This window comes from Macaca fascicularis, chromosome 10 (genome assembly GCF_037993035.2).
Source record: "Macaca fascicularis isolate 582-1 chromosome 10, T2T-MFA8v1.1".
In the NCBI taxonomy this organism is placed as follows: domain Eukaryota; kingdom Metazoa; phylum Chordata; class Mammalia; order Primates; family Cercopithecidae; genus Macaca; species Macaca fascicularis.
This window is the reverse complement of record NC_088384.1, coordinates 89260654-89282464: the sequence shown is the minus strand read 5'-3', so window position 1 is coordinate 89282464 and position 21811 is coordinate 89260654. Positions and strand designations below refer to the sequence as shown.

Sequence of the window (21811 nt, the reverse complement as noted above, 5' to 3'; positions counted from 1 at the left end):
TCCTGGGGACACACAGCGAGTGAGTGTTGGAGTCAGTTGACCCCGCCACCCTCCATGTCTTTCTGAGTCCCTGGTAATCAGTGGGCCACACTGCTCCCTCACACTGGGCTTTACCGGCCTGCTCCACTGCTCTCCAGATTCTGGGTGGGGCCTCCAAGGCTTTGGGGCCATGGCTTTGACCTTCATTATCCATTCAAGGTACTTGCTGGACTCTGCCCACATCTTGTACACGGCAGTCATCCTCACAGTGGTCCCATCGTATGACTCTTGTGGGTCGGGTCAGGTTGCTACTATCCTTGTGGGAAAACTGAGGCAGATAAGGCAAGGAATTAATAGAGTTTGTGCAGCCAGTTAATGAAAGCTTACACCCTCTGGTTTGAGATCGGGAGGCTGTGTCTGTACTGCATCCGAAAGTGGGTGAATTTGGGCTCAAACGGCTCTGGTTCAAATCCTACGACCCTGGGCAAGTCAGTCCAGTCCCCTGAACTTCATTCAGTTTCCTCGCCTGTAAAATTTGGGGAGAATAAAATCCGCCTCACAGGGCTATGGGGAGATGATGTCTGGGGAGCTGGTATGAATCACAGTTCATAAACTCGGGCGTCCACACATCTTTCTGATTTATCTATACTTTACCATTTCAAATACCATTTTGCTCAGGAACAGAAATGTCCCCATTCCCCCCTGGGGTTTCATGTCTGTGCTAGGGGCTTCATTTGTGCCAAGGGGGCTGCCTGTCCCTGTTTTTGGCTGGCAATACGGAGACAGCCATGTGCCGTCTGCTCCTAGACTGCGGAGACACTGTACTTCCCTCCTGGTGAAAGGTCCCTTCGGATTTAGCATTTACTTTCAACTGCTTCATAAGACACAGAATTGTTCTGCTGTTCGCCAGTTCCTTGGGCCTGATACAGGACTGTGAGGGTCTGCCCAAGCCCACCTGCCTGGATCCACCTAGACCTTCCCGTTACCCTTCTCTCCCCGGGGTCTCATCCTCTCCTGTGGCTCAGGCTCTGGGAGCGAGCGTGGACACAGACACCCTCTGTCCCTGGATCCCACACATGTGCCTGGGATTCTGTTCCCTTCCTCCCACACCCAGGTCTGCCTGGGAACAGCAAGGGACTGAGTCACCATCAGAACCCACCAGAACTATGCTCCTTCCAGTTCTCCTGGACCCTCACACTTCACCACCCCAACATAGGGCATTTTCTAGTCTTGTGGGCAGGAAGTTTTGCTTCAACTTCATTATGTGTGTGCTGTTCTCAGACTCCCCTATGCCCTGATTTTGACAAGTCAAAAGCCAAGACTATAAAAACAAAAAAACTTACAGTAAAATTGACTTCTTTTAGTGGTATGGTCCTTTGAGTCTTACTACGTGTATAGTCAGCCACCATCATAATCAGAGTACAGAACAGTTCCATCCTCCCAAAAGCACTCTCATGGGTCCCTTTACAGTCACCCCCTGCCCCCATCTGCTGGCAACCGCCTGTTTGTTCTCTGTCACTACCACTACCACTTTATCAAAAACCCAGGCTCCTGAAAGTCAAGAGCCTTGTTTCTGCTTCTGTTGAAACTGCCCTCCCTTGTGGCCACAGGGACTGCATGCTCCATGCCCTGAACAGGGGAAAGGTCTCAAGGCACCAGGAAACAAATGGAAGGACACACCATGAACGTTTTAAGAGGTTTACCCCACACTGGTGACATCAGTACCCTCCCCATGTGTTTCTCAGAAACTGTAGGTGATGCCTTTCCTTCCTGCTTCTCAGATTGCAGTTGTGTTTGGAAGCCTTTGCTGAGGGTGTTTTGTCAATCAAGAGATCCATGTCTGGCCAGGTGTGGTGGCTCACACCCGTAATCTCAGCACTTTGGGAGGCCGAGGCGGGTGCATCATTTGAGGTCAGGAGTTTAAGACCAGCCTGGCCAACATGGCGAAACCCCATCTCTACTAAAAATACAAAAATTAGCTAGGCATTAGTGGTGCGCACCTGTAAACCCAGCTACTCGGGAGGCTGAGGCAGGAGAACTGCTTGAGCCTGGGAGGTGGAGGTTGCAGTGAGCCGAGATTGTGTCACTGCATTCCAGTCTGGGTGACAGAGTAAGACTCCGTCACAAACAAACAAACAAACAAACAAACAAACAAAAGATCCATTTCTAAAGGGCAGAATTGGTTTGATTTTTCAAAGGGCTGTGACCTATGCTAGTATGCAAGGTCTCTTCTCCAGAATGTGAGAATGGGATGTGGGATCTGCTCCCCAGGAGAAAGCTCAGGGTGGGGACTGAGTTAGAGAGGGTCTTCAGATGGACCTGGAAGCTCCAGAGCATTCCCAGAGAGCCAGGAACCCCAACTTAGATGAAAAAAATATATATTATCAAGTAGGGTTTGCTTCAGGCAAGCTTCCCTTGCTTTTGAGATTAATCTTTGCGCTTGCTTTTAAAGTGCAAAAAAATAAAAAATAAAAATAAAAATACTACTACTAATGATCAACAACCTTTCTTGAGACACTAGTGCTTTATGCCACCTATAACAAGCCTGTGGGGACACTGAGGCTCGGGGAGGACAGTGACCTGCCCAGGGTCGTCTCAGCTGGGAAGAGGTGAAGTCGGACTGTCATCTTTGGCTTCAGTGCCCTCACTTTAAGTGCAAGTTTGCATCACAGTTTTCAGTCCAGAAAGCACCTGCCCATCTTCCCTGGAGCCCTCCCGTTGATGGAGCGCTTCCCCTGCCAAACCCCCCATTTTTCTTTTGAGACAGTTACACTCTGTCGCCCAGGCTGAACCGTAGTGGTGCCATTACAGTTCACTGCCGCCTCGACCTCCCGAGCTCAGGTGATCCTCTGGCTTCAGCCTTCTAGGTAACTGGGACTTTAGGTGTGCACCACCACGCCTGGCTAATTTTCATGTTTTTTGTAGAGACATGGTTTTGCCAAGTGATCTGGCTCAAGTGATCTGCCTGTCTTGGCCTCTCAAGTGCTGGGATTACAGGTGTAAGCCACCGTGCACAGCCTTAAGAAATTTTATTGTAGTAAGAGCACTTAACATGAGAGCCACTGAGTTTTTTTTTAAACAGTCTTTTTCTTTCTTTTCTTTCTTTCTCTCTTTCCTTCTTTCTTTCTCTCTTCTTCCTTTCCCTCTCTCTTTCTCTCCCCTTCCTTCCTTCCTTCCTTCCTTCCTTCCTTCCTTCCTTCCTTCCTTCCTTCCTTCCTTCTCTCTCTGTCTCTCTGTCTCTCTCTGTCTCTCTCTCTCTCTCTCTCTCTCTCTCTCTCTCGTCTTGCTCTGTCTCCTAGGCAGGAGTGCCGTGGCATAATCTCGGCTCACTGTAACTTCTGCCTCCCAGGTTCAAGTGATTCCTTGTGCCTCAGCCTCCCGAGTAGCTGGGATTATAGGTGTGTGCCACCACGCCCAGCTAATTTTTGTATTAATATTTTTAGTAGAGACGGGGTTTCACCATGTTGATCAGACTGGTCTCAAACTCCTGACCTCAGGTGATTCGCCCCCCTCAGCCTCCCAAAGTGTTGGGATTACAGGCGTGAGCCACTGTGCCTGGCCTTAACAAAGTTTTAAGTGTACAACACAGCCTTGTTAACTGTAGGCACAATGTTGTATGACAGATCTCTAGAACTGATTTGTTGCACCCCCTCCAATTTGGGGAAACACATGTAGCTCCCAGTCCAATACCTGGCACAGAGTCAGTGCCCAGTAGTGGGAGGGCATGGAAGTTATAAGGCACAGAAGGGCAGAGCCAGGACTGAGGTTCTGAACATTTGGGGCTGAATTGGAGCCTTAAACCATCCCCCAGTGTGAACCCCAGTATCCTAATAGAGGTCCATTGTCCAACAAGCCCTTCCAGGAGGAAATGTAATGAGTCTGTGCTCCATGAACCTTAAAATGAAAACAGAATGCCAGAAACCCAAGGAGGTCCCTACAGGGAGCCCTGCGCCAGCCCAGAAACGGTCAGGAGGAAGGCAGACAAAAGCTGCCTTCACCAGTGAACCAGGTAGCCTTGTTGGGGACCAGGCCTGGGCCTCCTGTGTTTGCTCTTTGAATCATGAGCAGGAAGAACCCCACAAGCTCACGGCTGGCAAGGGGAACATTAGCGTTTAGGGTTGCAAATCCCCGGTGAAGCATTTCGGATTAGGGAGCTTGAATTCAAAGACAGAGATGTGAGATTCTCCTGCCCTATTCTCATCTCTGAGCTGTTGACATTTCCTTATTTGAGCTTGTCAGTCCCACTGAACACATATTTCATCAGTCCCCACCGTGTGTGTGTGTGCGTGAGTGTGTGTGTGGTTGGGTGGGGGGTGTTGGAAGGAAGGGAAGACTGGGAGGGAGGACTGACGGTGGTTGAGAGCGTGGGCTCTAGAGCTGGCTGCCTGAGTGCAGTCAATGTGGCCATTTCCTTAAGTGTGACCTTAGACAAGTGACTTTATTCTCCAAGCCTCAGGCTTCTCATGTATAAAGTGAGCTGAAATTTTGTATCTGGTGGGGTTGCTGGGAGGCATTGATAAGATGCTGGATGTAAGCTCTGAGCACCAAAAAGCTCTGGATATAACAAGTGCTTAATGTGTGTGCTACTGTGATTAATATGTGTGTTTTATTTTCCCTTGATTTCTCAGGTTGCTTTTTCAACTCTTGGTTGGAGGAGAGTGGGAATCCATATTTAATAATTGAATAATCAACAGTCAAATCATTAACAATGGATTAAATGACTTTTTTTTTTTTTTTTTTTTTTTGGTGAGATGGAGCCTCACTCTGTTGCCCAGACTGGAGTGCAGTGGAATGAACTTGGCTCACTGAACCTCTGCCTCCTGGGTTCAAGCAATTCTCCTGCCTCAGCTTCCTGAGTAACTGGAATTACAGGCAACAAAATCGCCATGCCTGGCTAATTTTTGTATTTTTAGTAGAGACGGAGTTTCACCATGTTGGCCAGGCTGGTCTCAAACTCCTGAGCTCAAATGATCCACCCACCTTGGCCTCGCAAAGAGCTGGGATTACAGGTATGAGCCACTGTGCCTGGCTGGATTAAGTGACATTTAATAAGCATTTTCCATGAACCCATCACATATGAAATATACTGCAAATGGTTTTTCATGGCTTTACTCCTTACAAGCATCCTGCGTTATAAATACATATATGGACTTTTTAGAGTGACAAAGTCTTGCTCTATCACCAGGCTGGAGTGCAGTTTTGCAATCATAGCTCACTGTAACTTTGAACTCCTAGGCTCAAGCAATCCCCCTGCCTCAGCCTCCCAAGTAGTGGTGACTACAGATGCGTGCTGCTACCTCCAGCTAAGTTTTCAAGCTTTTTGTAGACATAGGGTCTTGCTGCATTGCCTAGGCTGATCTCGAACTCCTGGCCTCAAGCAATCCTCCAGCCTCAGCCTCCCAAAGTGTTGGGATTACAGGTGTGAGCCATCACAACCGGCCAATATTTTTATTGCAAAATTGTTAAAGTGCATTACACGTAAGAAAAATGCATATATGTAAATAGCTCAATGAGTTTTCAGAAACCAAACATCCCTTCCCATACCCAGCACCTAGATCAGGAAACAGAATGTTATAAGCTCTCCTGAAGCCCCCTTCAATGCCCTCTTAGCATCTAACCCTTGCCCCAAGGTAACCACTATCTTATCTCTGGTGCCACGGATTAGTTTTGCTGTTTTGGGACTCACATAAATGGGAGATGCAACACGTGCCCTTTTGCCTATGGCTTCTTTCATGTAACATTCTGTTTATGAGATTCGTCCATGTGGCTGTGGGCAATTTTTGGTCATTTCCATCACTATAGAGATTCCAGTGGGTGCCCATCCCACAAGATATTTGCCCATTCTATTTATTCATTCTTTTGATGGGCATGGGGGGATGCTGAGTTTGGGGTTATGATGAACGTTGCTGCTACCAGCTTCCTTGCCTTTTGCTCCACACGTGCATGTATTTTTGCTGAGAATACACTAAGTAGTGGAATTGCTGAGTTGTAAAGCAAGCCTATGTTTAACTTTAAGAGATGCCTTATAAAGTGGTGGTAGAACTGATCTCGCACCAGCAGCGTTGGATGGCTTCTGTTGTTCCACATCTTGCAAGATTTCTATTCCCATTTTGCAAATGATGAAGACAGAAAGGTAACAAGCTTTGTCCCAAATGCAGCTAGTGGAGCCTAAGACTAGAATCCAACCACTCATTGAGCCACAAATATTTACTGAGCACGCACTCTGTGCCAGCTGTATGCTGGGGCATGGGTCACCATGCTGCATGGCACCTACACCCTCATGGAACTGCCAGTTGGGCCGAATTGAAGGTGAGCTCAGGTGTGTTTGGCACCCATGGTTTCACTTTTCCACTCTCTCACCCTTTCTCTACACCCCCTTGGAGCCCAGCAGTATTCTTGACACATATTAGGTGCCCAGTAAATATGGAATGAAAGAATGAGAGAATGAGAACTCTCAACAAGCCCCTCCCTGCATTTTTTTTTGTCGGCATTTCTGGGCTGATGAGCAACCGTAGGGATATTTGTTCTCAGGAGGATACTTCATCAGGTCTGACTTCTAGACCTAAACCCCAGGGCCCAGGTGGGAGGGACCTGTGCATCCTTCAGAGCTAGAGTTTATTGTGGGAGAGGATGGGATGTCCACAGGGTCTGGGGCAAAGTTTTTAGGGTAGCAGAAGCCCCACTCTAAGGGAGACTTAAGGTCCCAAGATGTGGACTTTCCTTCTGATCAGCAGTAGTCAGCTGGGGGGCGCCCCAGCCTGGCATGCAGAGGGTTGGCTGGATTCATGGTGGGTTGGTTCATAAGCAGCCTCCTGTTCTGTAAAGAGAAAAGGTAGCATCTGTCACCAGCGTGCCCACCTCCCAACTCCCACACTGAAGGGAAACCATCATCTATCCATGGTGACCAAAGGCGGGTGTCGGGAGTGTTCACATGAAAACCCTCCCCAAATGATGCTGAATTATTTGCTTCTTGGTGTCTTCACTTTACTAGTCTATGAGCTCTATATGAGCAGGGACTGTAACTGTTTATCTGTAACTGGAGTAGAGATGGTCTCAGGTTTGGGGTGGGACCAGTGCTCCCTACTGGATTGGGTGGAGATCTTGGGAGAAGCTAGAATCCCTGGTAACCTGATGACTTCAGCGACTTGGCAGGGCACAGCCTGCTTGGTAGGGGTACGTTCTGCTGTCCCAGCTCTCTTGGGGGACAGTGTGGTCATCATAATATGGTCACCTCTAAAGTGTTCTCACAGCACATGCAGATGCCCCTTAGCAGGCCTCCCTGGGGGCTCCAGGGACAGGGGTACCTCTTTCAGCCCCTTGCCAGTCCTAAGGAGTCCTCACTGGATGGACCAGACACTCACCTATGAGGCTTTTCAACAGTTTCACATCCAGCTGCCCGAGGATTTCACCGATCAGAGGACATACCTGGACCATCAGCACAGAGAGAAGGATCAGGTCAGGGGCTGGAAGAGGAAAACTGAAGTGCCTGTGGCAGGAGACTTTAAATCCATGGGATTTTTCTAGTAGGAATCATGGCCAGAGTGGCTCCCTGGTAGTGAGCGCCAACTACCTGCTCAGTGTCATGCACAACACTTCCACGCTTTGTCTCCACAAATCCTCATCATATAAGACAGGGACTGTGGTGGTTCCCATACTACAGGTGGGAACACTGAGGCTCAGGGAGGCAAAGTCTCTTGCTCAAGGATAGCCTGACAAAACTCATGGCCAACCTGAAGTTTCAAATTGAGATATTTCAAGCTCCAAAACCCAATGTTTGAAATCCTTTGCTAAATTGCCAGTGGATATGCCTTGACCCTGGGACTCAAGATTGCTCAAGATGCAAAGTTTTTTCTAAACTTACTTGACTTTCTACCAGTTGTGGGAGAACTTCTTGCAGGTTATCTTTGAGGTTGTGGAGGAACTGTTTCATCTTTGGTGGGATAGCCCTAGAAAGAAAGGTAGAGGTACAGAACAGAACAGAGCAATCTAGGCAACATTAAAGCCAGGAGGTATGTGTTGAGTACGCCTTCCACAGTCTTTTAATACTCACTCAGCCCCATGCCAGAAGTATCATTGTCAGTGATCGTCAAAGGGGTAGCTTGGACCTTGCCCAAGGTCACACAGCTAATAAGTGCTGGTTATATAAGAAACATGGCAATAGAGCACCAGATTCCAGAGTCTTTCCCTTACACTGTCCTCCCATGAATGTCTGGTACAATGAATATCTGATGAACAAATGATCAGACATCCACTGAGGTCTTCATTGCTTTCAGCATTCCAGAATTACAGAGATAAATCAGGCACAAATCTTGCCTTCAAGGGACTTACAGTCAGTTGAAATTGAAAGACTTGGTCAGCCAATCTATGGAGCTTTATTAAAGCTGTATTTTGTGTCTTGTTCACCACTGTATCCCTAGCATCAGGTGTGGTGCTGGCATACAGTAGATTTTTGGGAAACATACGAATGAATGAGGGATAAGGAGGAGCTTCAGGGAAGATGGGAAGGGCATTCCAGGCAACAGGATCAGCATGTGCAAAGGCACAGTGGTGTAAAAATGCGTGGTGTGTGGTGGAGGACAAAGGGCTGAAAAGTTGGCAGGGGAGGACAAGCAGCGCCTTGAGTGAAATTTGGGAGTTGCTCTTTATCCAGAGGGCACTGGGAACCACTGGAGGCTTTGGAGAAGGGGCTTGGGCATGGCCAAATTTCTGTGTTAGAAAGTTATTTCTGCTGCAGGATGGGGAATGGAGAGTAGGAGGGGACATCCGGGAAAGCCAGGAGGAGGCTCTTGTAGTGCTCCGGGTAGTGGAGTAGGAGATGGAGATGAAAGAGAGAACCTGAGGGCTACTAGGAAGTCATTAATGGGAACTGGTGATGATGGGCCTGAGGAGTAGGGAGGGAGAAGAATCTGGCTTCTGGGAGGGTGGTAGGGTCATCACGGTTGGGAACACGGGAGGAAGAGCAGATCCTGGGGGAAGGATAAGATCTGCTTTGGACTAATTTAGGAGATGGTCAGGAAGTGACGCTGCAGCTGGGGCTTGTCAGGAAGGAGGCCCAGCTCTGGGGAGGGGCAGCTGGGGTCTTACTCGGTGAGGACGGCCACGTGGACACTGCTGGGCTCTGCATTGCATTTGCCTATCACCAGATCCCTCCGGCCAAACTCGTCTTTCTCCAGCCAGAACTCCACAACGATGCTCATGTGTGCACACATCTTTATGATGTTGTTATCGAAGGGCCTGCAGATGAGAAAGGAGGAGGAGGAAGGGCAAGGGGAGGAGGTAGAGAAAGAGTAGAAATCTCCGTGTTGGCAAAGATGGGCACTGTCCACTGTCAGGGCTTCCCCTGGCACTCTGAGTCCTTTCAACAAACTAGGCCCAGTTAAATCCCGAAGTCAGTGATTAAAGAGAAAACAGCTGTAGCCAGAGTAACTTTGAAAATCCCTTAAATAGGCCTTTGGAAATTCAAACGTTGAGAGCTAATCTCTGTTTCAAAAATCTTTCCCATTTAGCTGCATCCTCCCTTTCTTGGGGGCAGTGGATGTCAAAGGATAGTTTGAACAGGAGGATGGTGAGCAGGGGCGATGAGATGATTACAGCAGTTCTCCCTTTCTCTTTTTATCAAGCCCAGTTGTTGTGAACTCTCATAGGTTTGAATGAGCAAATGACTTCCTTCCACTGACTAATGATTGTAATCCACATTTCAGGTGAAGAAACCAAGGCTCAGAGAGGCGAAGTGACTTGCCCAAGGTCACACAGCAAGTGGCTTTGGAAGCCAGGATTTGAATTTAGGTTGGGATCAGAAAGATCTGGATTTCCCAGGTTCCCTGCAAGGAGGGCTAGCACCTCTCAGATGCTGCTTCTGTATGACTCACGGTCTCAATTCAAGGTCAAATTCAAGCGAGATGTTTGCCGAGAACCACTCCTTATGGAATGACATCTGGATCCCACCATAGTCCAGCTGCATGTTGGTGATGTTGATGCTGCACAAGGAAAGAGCAGAGGCCCCGCAAGGGTGAGGGACCTCAGAACAGGTAAGGCTTCCTGCTGAGAAACAAGACTGTCCCGTCTATAAAGAGGGCCTGGCAATGGGATTTGGAGTGTGATTCTTTTACAGATGCTCTGAGGGCAAGAGTCAGGTGCGGGAGCCCTGGACTGCAAGCTGCCCCAGAGTGGCCCTAACAGTGCCACACAGTTTTGATTTGTGCAGCTGGGCCCCCACTCTTCCTCGTGTGGGCCTTCCACCTTCTCTTCTTTCAATCTTCCTACCTTCCCTCTTTACAGGCCTTGAACCTCCCCAGCCCCCCATCAGCTCCACCCTTCGATCTAGAGCTCTATAAAGAGTTCCAGGGCCAGGGATGGAACTCAGGGTCTCACCTGCTCTCTTGCTGCTGCTGGTGTTTCCTGCCGCTGATTAGCCAGCCCACCATCCCTGGGGCCACTTGTGCCAAGGCATTCAGTCTGTCCCCAAAGTGGATGTTCTGGATTCGGCTTTCTGTGTTGTGCTTTATGAGGCCCTGAGCAATAACTGGAAATGCACAAGGACCACTGACTTTGCACAGTGTCATGGAAAAGGTGGGGGGCTTGGGATTCAGAGACCTGGGTTGCAGGCTGGTGCAAGCTCTGATTGCTTAGTGAGTGGTGCATGTCACCGCCTCCCCATGGAGATCTACCTTCTTCATCTATGAAATGAAATTATGCTTTGCAAGACTGATGTGAGAAATAAAGAAAAAAACCTGCAGAGGGTCTGGCAGAAACAGCTGCTCAAAGAGGGGTATCCTGGTTGAAAGTTCACCCAACACTGTATTTCAGTCTGGAGCACGGAGCTAACATACAGGATGTAGATCAGAGTCAATGTTGGTTGAAGAGAAAATTTAGATGGGTAAGTGTGGAGAGAATAGATGTAAATTGCTCCACACCATATCTAGAATAAATTGCAGGACCCAGTGAAGCTTCCACCAGAAAAGAATAAATCTCCCAAAGGAAGGAATTTTTAAAGCTATTGGAGATGCTTAAGTCCTGCCTATTTTGTCTCTAGACCCTCCTGCCTGGGATGAGGATCCAGCTCTGATGAACATCAGAGTGTACCACAGGGCACATTATTTCACTAGTTTTACCTGCCCTGAGATCAGGTCCCACTCTGAGAACTCTGGGTTACTGCAGAGTAGCAGAAACCTTTGTCACACCCCATCCCCCTCCTCCAAGACAGCATCTTGGAGCTGTTTGTTTCAGCAATGTTTGTTTCTGTCGCTTACAAACAAGAATGTGTCTGGAGTAGCAGATCTTGATTCAAATCCTGGCTCTATCATCTCCCTGGGTCTTGGCTTCTTCATCTGTATAACAGGGGCAGTACCTCACAGGGTCCTTGTGAGGAATATTAAGACCATTCATTCATTCATCCAACAAATATTTATTAAGCATCTACTGGGTGTCAGGCCCCAAACTGGGCACTGAGGATTCAAACCAGTTTTGTGTCTACTAGGGGAGATAAATATTAAACAAATAGTTTCAAGGATAGAGTGAACCTATAGGTATGGCCAGAGCTCTTAGTAGTTCTTGGTTCGTGATTATAGTGGTGCTTAGGAATTTGTGAGCAGCAGATACCAGTGGTTGCCAGTCTAATGTTCATCCATCCATCCATCCATCCATCCATCCATCCATCCATCCATCCATCTGTCCATTCATCCATCCACTTATCCATTTATTCATTCTATCTTCCTCATCTGAACCCTGATTTGATTCAAGTACTCCTTTAAATTCCTAGTCTAGATGAGGCTGTTGATTATCTGAACCATCAGGTGTGCCTCACCCTCACTGACTGTTTTGGGTTCAAAGTTGGCACATGACCCAGTTGGCTCTATCAGACCAAACAGGAGAGCTCATGTTTCACGTTTGAGGGGAAAATTCTTTTCTCTTTCTCCTATCAGAAAGAAGCAAGACAGCCTATAGTGCCAATGGCCATGGGTTGCCATTTTCTTACCACACTGGGAACCAGCATGAGGATAAAACCATGATGATAGCAGAGCTGAAAAATAGACAAAATCTAGTCTGGAGGTAAGCTTTGAACTCATGACTGAACCAAACCTGGAGCTTGTCCTACCTCTGACTTTCAGTTATGTAAAATGACAACTTTTTAAATTGTGTAAGCCAGGTTGAGTTGGGTTTTCTGTTGCCTGCTGCTAAGTACTCTAACTGATAATATAATTTCACTTCTTGACCCTACCTGAGATCAGGCCCTTCGCCGAGAACTCTGGGTTACTGCAGAGAAGCTGCTACTGGTCATAGCAATAAACATATGCACAGTCAAAGCACTTTTCACATACTTTTCATCATTTAAGTTTGAAAAGCAGCTTCATGAACTAACATTCTAACCGTACTCATTGTATAAATGAGGTTACCTGGGTTCAGAATTATACACCAATATATTCAATAACCTAAATGAAAAGGATACATTTATGATAAACCACAACATTCCAAGTTCTGATGAGGAAAAATAGAAAACATTCATAACCAAAGAAATTAAGAAATTTCTTAACAAATAAAAATAGTGATTGAAGATCTCATTCTCCAAGAGCTTCTGACCTAGAAGATTTTGCAGAGAGTTTTATCAAACTTTTATAAAGAGAAAACTGTGAAAGAAAATGGAAAAACAGAAAGATGTTAAATTCATTCTCTGAGGTTAGTATAACTTTCCTAGCCTCAAGGACAATACCAAGAAAAGAAAGTTACATATTAGTTTTATGTATGAAAAGTTTGCTAAGATCCTAAACAAATTATTAGTTAATGAAATATTGGCCAGGCACAGTGGCTCACGCCTGTAATCCCAGTGTTTTGGGAGGCCGAGGCAGGCGGATCACCTGAGGTCTGGAGTTTGAAACCAGCCTGGCCAACATGGTGAAACCCTGTCTCTACTAAAAATAAATAAATCCATAGGGTGTGGTGGTGGGGGCACCTGCAATCCCAGCTACTCAGGAGGCTGAGGCAGGAGAATCATTTGAACCTGGGCTGGGAGGTGGAGGTTGCAGTGAGCTGAGATCCCGCCACCATACTCCAGCCTGGGTGACAGAGCAAGACTCCATTGCAAAAACAACAACAACAACAAAACAACAACAACAAAAACACACACAAAAAAACTACTAGTACATCATAAAAACGTTCATTTTAGAAATGTTGGCAAGGTTCAACCGCAGAAAAATCTATTAATACAATTTATCATTTAGTAGGTTGGAGGAAAAAAGTGATTAACTTTTAGATGCAGAGAAACTTTTGTTAAAGGTCAATACTGACTTATGATTAAGAAAAATTCATAAAACTAGGGGCATAAGGAACAAGCTTAATGTGATAAACACTACATTCCAAAAACCTACAGAAAATATGCTTGGAGGGGAATTCTGGATTCATTTCCATTTCTGTAGAAGGCTCTGGCTACAATGCAAGATAAGAAAAAGGCACAGGGAGTGTAAGGCTTAGAAGAGGAAAGATAAAGCTATTACTACTTACAGACAATATAATACTCTAGATAGAAAAACTCACAGAATAAATAAAACAATAAAACTATAAGAGGTCAGCAAGGCTTTTGAATATCAGAAGAAGTCAACAGCTTTCCTTCCATCTGTACCTGCAATTCCAACTAGAAAATATAATAAAAGATTAGGTAGCATTTACATGGCAATGAAAACTATAAATTCTCTAGGAATCACATTAACAAATCATGCTTGAGACATTGATAGGACTTTAAAATTATATTATGGGATATATAGTAAAATCTGAATAAATGAAAAGATACACTAAGTTTATGATTGGGAAGTAAAAAATATCAACTCCCTTTAAATTAACAAATTCATTTTAACTCCAATCAAATTTCCAGATGATTTTTTTTTTTTTTTTTGAGACAGAGTCTTGCTCTCTCGCCCAGGCTGGAGTGCAGTAACGTGATCTCCATTCACTGCAAGCTCCACCTCTTGGGTTCAAGCCATTCTCCTGCCTCAGCCTCCTGAGTAGCTGGGACTACAGGCCCTCGCCACCATGCCTGGCTAAGTTTTTGTACTTTTAGTAGAGATGGGATTTCACTGTGTTAGCCAGGATGGTCTCGATCTCCTGACCTCGTGATTCGCCCTCCTTGGCCTCCCAAAGTGCTGGGATTACAGGCGTGAGTGACTGTGCCTGGCCTGATTTTTTTTTTTTAAGAGACAGGGTCTTTGTTGCTCAGGCTGGAGTGCAGTGGCACAATTATAACTCATTGCAGTCTCAAACTCCTGGGCACAAGTGATCCTCCCACCTCAACCTCCCAAGTAGCTGGGACTACAGGCATGTGCCACCATGCCTGGTTAATTTTCTAATTTTATTTTTGTAGAGGCAGGATCTTGATATGTTGCTCAGGCTGGTCTTGAATTCCTAGGCTCAAGTGATCTCCCACCTCAGCCTCTTAAAGTGCTAGGGAGCCACCATGCCCCACCAAATGAATTTTTTAAAGGAACTCAACACACTCTAAAACTCATTTGGAAGAATATAGGTCTGTCAGATAAAACAGCATTTTACAAAGATGTTGTATTTACAATACTATGTTATTGGCGTAAAACAAATGTACAGATACAGCACAGGGAGCTTAGCAGTGAATCCTCATTTTTGGGAATTTGATCATTTAGTAGATGAGTTAGGGAAACTGAGTCACATGGAGAGAAGAGAAGCTGCATCTCTGCCTTACATACACAGGCATACATAAAGATAGCCTCCAGAGATGGGTTAAAATCTTAAATGTGAAAGGTAAAACTATAAAGCTATGAGAAAAAAACAAAGTAGAATATGTCTGAGGTAGGAGCCAGGTCTTAAGACTCTCCAAACACAAACTATAAAACAAAATATTGATGAATTTGAAAATATTTCTGTTCAGGGAAGGACCTGCAAAGTTAACAGATGACAGTTTGGGAGAAATATTCACAATGCATAAATCTGACAAAGGGCTAATATCAAGAATTAAGTAATGTCTCTTCAAATCAAAGAGGATTAAAAAAACCCAGAAAAGCAAATTTAAAAACGGACAAAAGGTAAGAACAGGGAATTCAAAGAAGTCAAAATGGGGCTGGGCATGGTGGCTTACGCCTGTAATGCCAGCACTTTGGAAGGCCGAGGTGGGTAGATAACTTGAGGTGAGGGGTTCAAGACCACCTGGCCAACAAGATGAAACCCCCTCCCCACTAAATATACAAAAATTAGCCGGGCATGGTGGCACACACCTGTAATCTCAGCTACTCAGGAGGCTGAGGCAGGAGAATCGCTTGAACCTGGGAGGCAGACATTGCAGTGAGACAAGGTCATGCCACTGCACTCCAGCCTGGGCGACAGAGCGAGAATCTCTGTCTCCAAGAAAAAAAGTCAAAATGGTTAACAAAAGTAGAAGATGCTCAAACTTCCCACTCACCAGATAAAGTCAAGCTAAAACAAGTAGTTATCACTCAACTACATATCAAACTGGCAAAAAAAAAAAAAGTCTAAAAATAATGTCAGTTCAAATTGTGTCCTCTCCTCCCCCAGTGCGACTGTCTTTGGAGATAGGGCCTCTAAAGGGCTAACTGAGGTTAAACGAGGTCATTAGGATGTGGCCCTAAACTGACGGGATTGGTGTCCTTATAAGAAGAAACAGAAGCGATCTCTTTCTCTGCATGCACAGAGAAAAGGCTATATGGAGACATGGAGAACGTGTCTGTCTGCAAACCAGCAAGACAGGCATCACCAGAAACCAACCCTACTTGCATCTTGATCTTGGACTTCCAGCCTCCAGAACTGTGAGAAAAGGAATATGTGTTGTTTAATTCCCAGTCTGTGGTATCTTGTGAGGACAGCCCTAGCTGACTGATACAGCTCAGTGCTCGGCAGTGCTGGGGAACATGGGGAGACAGGTATAGTCATTTCTTACCGGAGCACGTGTAGACCACGTGGCCATTCTAGAGAGGATTCCTGCAGTTTTGGTTAAATTGAGTTTACCTCTACCTCAGGACCCAGCCACTCTCCTTCTGGGTATATCCCAGAGAAATTCTCCCACAGGCCGTAACAGGGACACGTGCAAGGAGGTTCATCTCAGTGTACTTTATAATCGTGGAGAGTTAGAGACAACCTGCATGTTCATCCAGAGGGGAACAGCCAAATAAACTGGGGTGGATGAATCTTATGGCTCTTTCTGCACCAGCTGAAGCAACATAGATGTCAACAGCATAGTGCTGAGTGAAACCAGTAAAAAAACCAGAATGGGATATATATGGCAATACAATTTATGTAAATTAAAGTACCGAACATACAAGGACACAGGCATATTTAAATATATCCATTAAACACACTGCAGGGCCTGCCAAGGCAGTAGGGATACGGGAGTGAGAATAAGGGATAAAGGGGGAAATAAGAAAATAAAACAAAAGGGGGACCTTGAAGTAGTTTGTGCCAATGAGGATGTGCTAGAAGTTGGCATATAATCAACACAACCTCAATTTTCTGTACTTGAGGTCTAAGAAAAAAAGAGGGTAAGTGACTAACCTGAAGTCACCCAGCAGGTTAACGGTGGAGCCCAGATGGCACCTTCCCACCTCCCCGACCCTGTGGGCAGCAGGCAGAGCCCGGGGCTTAGCTTACTTCTTGCCAGGGTGGATTTGTTGTCTCTGTGGGCTTGGGCCAGGCCAGACCAAGGCTGCTTGCGCAGTGCCAAGGGCAAGGCCAGCAACCCGAGGAGGATGAGGAGCCTCCAGAGTGGACACATTGTAGGGTCTGGGACCTGCGGATGTCAAGAGTGTCAGATGGGGCCTGGGCAGATGGCTTTGAGGGTGGCAGTCTGGAGGGATGGGCTCATGGTTTTCTGCAGAAAGATGACATCAGAATTAGCCCCCAGCATGCTGTGGGGAGGGGGTACACTGGACCCTGGCAGCTGCCACCAGGGCTTGCTCACATTGGGAGAGCAACAGGTGGAACCCTGGGGGGAGGCCAGGGCTCCAGAGGAAGGCCTTGTTGCTTGGAGACACTCACCAGAGCCTATTGTTGGATCATCCAACAGGAGTCCTCTCCCAGACCCTGGCACAGGCTGGATGTTGGTGACTCTTTAGTGAACCAATGAATGAACACATTTGAGTGAGGATGGCTAACCCCAGGCTCTCCAGTTGGGCTAGGACTTTCTTAAGGGCAAGACCAACCACTTCAATCTCTACCATGACACTTGCTTGTCAGAAACTGAGTGCTAATGAATGTTTGTTGAGTGACCAAACGACTGAATTGATAAATGGAGATGGCTGATCTCTGAATCTCCTCCAAATTATGAGTTTCTTGAGGGCAGGGTATGAGTCTAATTAATCCTCATGTCTACAGTGCCTCCTATGTTTGCCACATGGTAAGTACTGGTGAATGTTTGTTAATGCTACAAATGAATGAATGACTGGATGGATAGGTCTTATCTTTCTGGATAAGATTTACAGAGTCTTGAAGCCAAAGCAGCAGGTTGACCTTGGAGCCCTGGGATTGGGATTCAGAGAGAATTCAGTTTAAGTCCCCTGTCCTTACTCTCAGGAAGTGGTGCCAAGTCCATCTAGTTGCTCCAGTCCCAGCCCATGGAGTTGCCCTTTCCTCCCCTTTTCCCATCTCCCACAACCCATCTGTCAGGAGATTCTGCTGACACTTCCAGAACATGACCACGTCTCACAACTACTCCTCAGCCACCATCAGCTTGGTCTGAATTATTGCCAGTGGGTCCTGGCTGGTTTCCCAGCATTTAACTGTGCCCGCCTACAATCTCTTCCACACAGCAGCCTGGACAGTCATTTTAAGATGTAAGATAGGCCGGGTGCGGTGGCTCATGCCTATAATCCCAGCATTTTGGGAGGCCGAAGCGGGTATATCAGGAGGTCAGGAGTTCGAGACCAGCCTGGCCAACATGGTGAAACCCCGTCTCTACTAAAAATACAAAAATTAGCCGGGTGTGGTGGTACACGTCTGTAGTCCCAGCTACTTGGGAGGCTGAGACAGGAGAATTGCTTGAATCTGGGAGGCGGAGGTTGCAGTGAGCTGAGATCACACCACACTGCACTCTAGCCTGGCAACAGAGCAAGACTCCATCCAAAAAAAAAAAAAGATGTAAGGTAGACCATGCCACTCCTCTGCTCAAAACCCTCCAGCATTTCCTACTGCACACAGAGCAAAAGCCACTTTCCACACAACACCTCCCAGGCCCAGGAGGGTCCCTGCATCCTCTTGGACCGCACTGCCTGCAGCTCTCTCTTACCCACTATACTGCAGCAGCACAGGTCTTGGGGGTCTGGGCCCCATGGTGCCATTGCTGTGAGCTCTGAGACAAAGGCATTTGTCACTGTCCCTGTGCTGTTTCCCCATACTGCGGGGGATGTAGAGGGCCCCATGTGGAGGAGGGATGGGAACGTCCTTTGCAAATTTCACAGAAGCCTTGGGGCTGTTCTTGGGCAATTTACTGTGGTGTTGTAAGAGACCGCACTGAGAAAGCCGTGGCTCAGGGTGTTGGCTTTCCCTATTTGAGGTCCTTTCGTGGAGTTCATGCTCCCCTTGGGATGTTTGTAGAATATCACTTACTTCAAAATGTATTTTTCTAGCCTTCCTGGTCTTATGTAAGTGGTTGGAATTTGTTTGTTTGTTTGTTTGTTTTGTCAAGAAAACAGAAGAGTGGGCACTGTCGGGAGGAACAAATCTGTTGTGCTTGGCTCTTTGGACATCTTAAAACGGGGCGGGGGCTGTTGGTCCCTCCTCATCACAGGCTGTGGTTCTCAGGACCACAGAGCCTAATGAAAGGACAGCGTGGAGGGTATAGATTTTCAGAGCTTGATGCATGACGAGAGAGCAGATTTGGAGGGATGAGAGGGCCCTGCTCAGGGGCTGGGGACTGGATTTGAAGCCAACTCAGTGCAGGATCACATGCAGTCCAGAACATGTGCTTTGGGGTCACACAGACCAGGGTTCAACTCCTGACTCTGTCTCTTGGCAAACTCAGCTCCCAGGTCTGTAAAAGGATCACAGGGCAGACCTCAGAGCTATAGGGAGGATTAAAGCAAATCATGTTTGGGCCAGTGCTCCAAAACCATGTTATTATGATGATCCTCCTCCTTGTCCTTACTCCTCTGAGCCTTCCTCACCTGTAAACCAGGGAAGCTGATGGAGTCAGTGACATGGAGCATGAGAGTCCTGAGATGGTTCCTGGGACACGTGTGCAACGAATGCGGGAGTCACCTGTATCAAGTACTTTCACGAATGAAATGCAACTGCAGAAGGCAGGCAGGAATGACAGAGAGGCTGAGACGGTAGTGAGGATGTGATGGTCCTGGAGTGAGCTTGAGCGTGGTTGTTCAGATGGTGGGCTTTGCTGTCATTCATTCAATGAATAAAACCACTAAAATCATTGAGCACTGAGTGCCAGGAGCCGTGGGCTCTGGGGATCCCACAGAGACTGGTCAGGCAGGGTCCTTGTCCTCATGGAGCTCACATACCAGTGGGGAGACACAGTCTTCAATTATCCCTGCAACTGAGCATAGGATTATGAAGTATGGCCCAGCGGTGAAGGAGGTGGGAGGTACCGTGGGAGGGCACAGTGAGGGGATACTTGGTCAATGGGGGAAAAGGGATGTCAGAGAAAAGACCTCCCTGAGGAGGTGGAGCTTCAGCTGACATTCAAGGGAAAAAGCCCGAGTTGGCTGGGCACCCCACGCTGGTGCTTTCAGGGAGGACGGTGGTGGAGTGAGGACTGCTCCTTAATGAGCAACTACCTGGAGGTTGGCGGGGCTGGTGTTTCTCCGTTGGGACCTGTTCCCCGTGCTAAGCCTGCCCTGTGGTCTATCTTATGCTGTCCTCACGCTACAAAGGTGAGGAGACAGGGACCCAGAGAAACCCAGCAGCTGCCTAAGCTCCCAGCCAGGAAGGGGCTGAGCTGGCATCCCAGCGGGCTCTCTTGCCTTCCCCAGCACTGCCTCAGATACTGTTTTCCTTAGGCCCTGGAGCTGTGGAGCACCACTGAGCCTCACGCATTAGCAGCCTCTTTCAGTATTCCAAATAGCTTTCCTTAAAACAAGCTTCTTTACCTTCTTGGGGGACATTTTGAAAATGCACTGGAAGTTTTGGTTTGTCTTTTAGAAAAAAAAAATGCACCAAGCTAAAATATGTTGCACACAGTACCAGGATTGCCATGGACCTCTTAAGGCATTCCCATGGGTTCAATGGTAAAACACTTGCTCTCCTGGGAAACTGGCTTTCAAGGAGTTTGACTTTGAAAAAAATTCGTTTATCCATCCACCCAACCATTATTTACTGTGGGCCAACTATGTGCCTGGCACTGTGCTTGACTCTAGGGAATAACAGTCACCCTGTTCACCAGCAGCTTATCATCTGGCGAGGGAATCAGAACAAGGTGAAATAAACAAGAAACCAAATAACCATAAATTGTATTAAGGGGAAAAAGCTTAGTGTGAGATTGGAAATAGCAAGGAGGCCACATTAGACTGGGGCTAGGGAAGGTCTCAGGTGACATTCGAGCAGAGCCCAGGAGGAGAGGAGGTGATGGAGCCAGACTTGAGTATCAAAATGTGGAAGGGGAGCCAGGCAGAGGGAGCCACGATGGCAAAGGCCCTCAGGTGGGAAAGGGCTCAGCAGGTTGGAGGAAGAAAGGAAGACAGTAGTGGCTGTATCTACGGGGTGAGAAGTCTGCACCCATGTGCCCAGGGAGAGGGCCTGTCTCACATCCCTGGCTGCAGGAAGAAGCTGTCCAGTGGGACAAGGAGGCAGGAACCTCCCCTGGCAGAACTCTGGGCCAAGCAGGCTTATGCACACCTGTGATCTCCAATGGCCAATTGGGGTGTCCACTTCCTCTCCTTGGGGCCCTAAGGAAATTCCAGATCCCTAGCAAAAGGCAGAGGTCCCCAAACTCCAGGGAACAGCAGAGAAGGCAGAAGCATTAAATGCAGATTCCTGAATCTGATTTAGAAGGGGCTGGCGGAGGTGCTGGGAGCTGCCTTTGGAATGAACACCCTAGAGAGATGATTCAGGGGGTTCAGTCCATACTTTGAGAATTACTCTTCTAAGGAATGGAATTCATTGTTCATCTAGTCATTCGTTTGTTCCATTCTTTATATATATAATATATATGTGTGTGTATATATATGTACATATATGTGTGTGTGTATATACGTATATACACGTATAACTTTAATCCAAAGACGAATTTCCTTAAAGTGGCAGGGGAGGACAGAGTGGGGACCATTTCTGAATGGCCTATTGGGTTTGACAAAGGAAGAGTTGACCGATTCTGGGTTCTGAGGGTGGCCTGGAGAAGGCAAAGGGAAAACGGAAAAACTGGAATTTCCAGGGGAGCATCACCAAATTTTGGAGGGAGAGATGGGACTTGTAAGAATGCAGATTCTTAGGTCACTTCTGATGCATTGAGTCAGACTCTCTGGAGGGGGAGCCTGGGAATAAGCTTCTGGACAATTCTGAGGCACACAGTGTGTGAAGATCACTTAGCTGAAATAATAACAGTGATACCAGCTAACAGTTATTGAGTGCTGACTGAGCTCCAGGGGCAAGCTAAGTGCTTTACTTGTAATGACTTACTGAATTCTCAACACAACCCTTTGCAGTAGGTACTGTTATTATTGGCCTCCTTTTGCAGAGGCACAGAAATGTTAAGTAAAATCCCCAAATCTACCCAGCTGGGGAGGGGTGGGGCTCGGATGGGAACCAGGTAGCCAGGCCTGCAGGAGGGAGCTCCGAGGAGCTGCTGCTCATTCCCCACCAACTGCTCCATCCCACACCCCATTCTGCTGCTCAACATGATCCTCAGCCCTGCTTTCCCCAG

General features: G+C 47.1%; 1 protein-coding gene across 2 annotated transcripts; it reads right to left on the bottom strand.

Moving 5' to 3' along the window:
• Window positions 1–6527: 6527 nt before the first annotated feature.
• BPIFA3 (BPI fold containing family A member 3) lies at window positions 6528–16948 on the bottom strand. Of its 2 annotated transcripts, XM_005568721.4 has the most exons (7): window positions 16594–16906; window positions 10351–10501; window positions 9849–9956; window positions 9064–9213; window positions 7841–7925; window positions 7341–7404; window positions 6528–6796 (listed from the first exon to the last, which is right to left on the bottom strand). In XM_005568721.4, exons 1-7 carry the CDS (start codon window positions 16715–16717, stop codon window positions 6717–6719), a joined length of 762 nt encoding a protein of 253 aa, XP_005568778.3. In that variant the 5' UTR covers window positions 16718–16906; the 3' UTR covers window positions 6528–6716. The 2 variants fall into 2 exon arrangements, with proteins under 2 accessions (XP_005568778.3, XP_045220403.2); XM_045364468.2 differs by lacking the exon at window positions 9849–9956 and having other exon boundaries at window positions 16594–16948.
• Window positions 16949–21811: the final 4863 nt, after the last annotated feature.

What these genes read in the sequence shown, in the direction of transcription:
- BPIFA3 (XM_005568721.4), bottom strand. Translation starts at nt 16,717, where the DNA reads ATGTGTCCACTCTGGAGGCTCCTCATCCTCCTCGGGTTGCTGGCCTTG. An exon ending in CAGCAGCAGCAAGAGAGCAG is followed by an intron (nt 9,957 to 10,350) that starts GTGAGACCCTGA and finishes TTCCTTGTGCAG; the next exon opens with CATCAACATCACCAACATGC. An exon ending in CACAACTGGTAGAAAGTCAA is followed by an intron (nt 7,405 to 7,840) that starts GTAAGTTTAGAA and finishes CTGATGGTCCAG; the next exon opens with GTATGTCCTCTGATCGGTGA.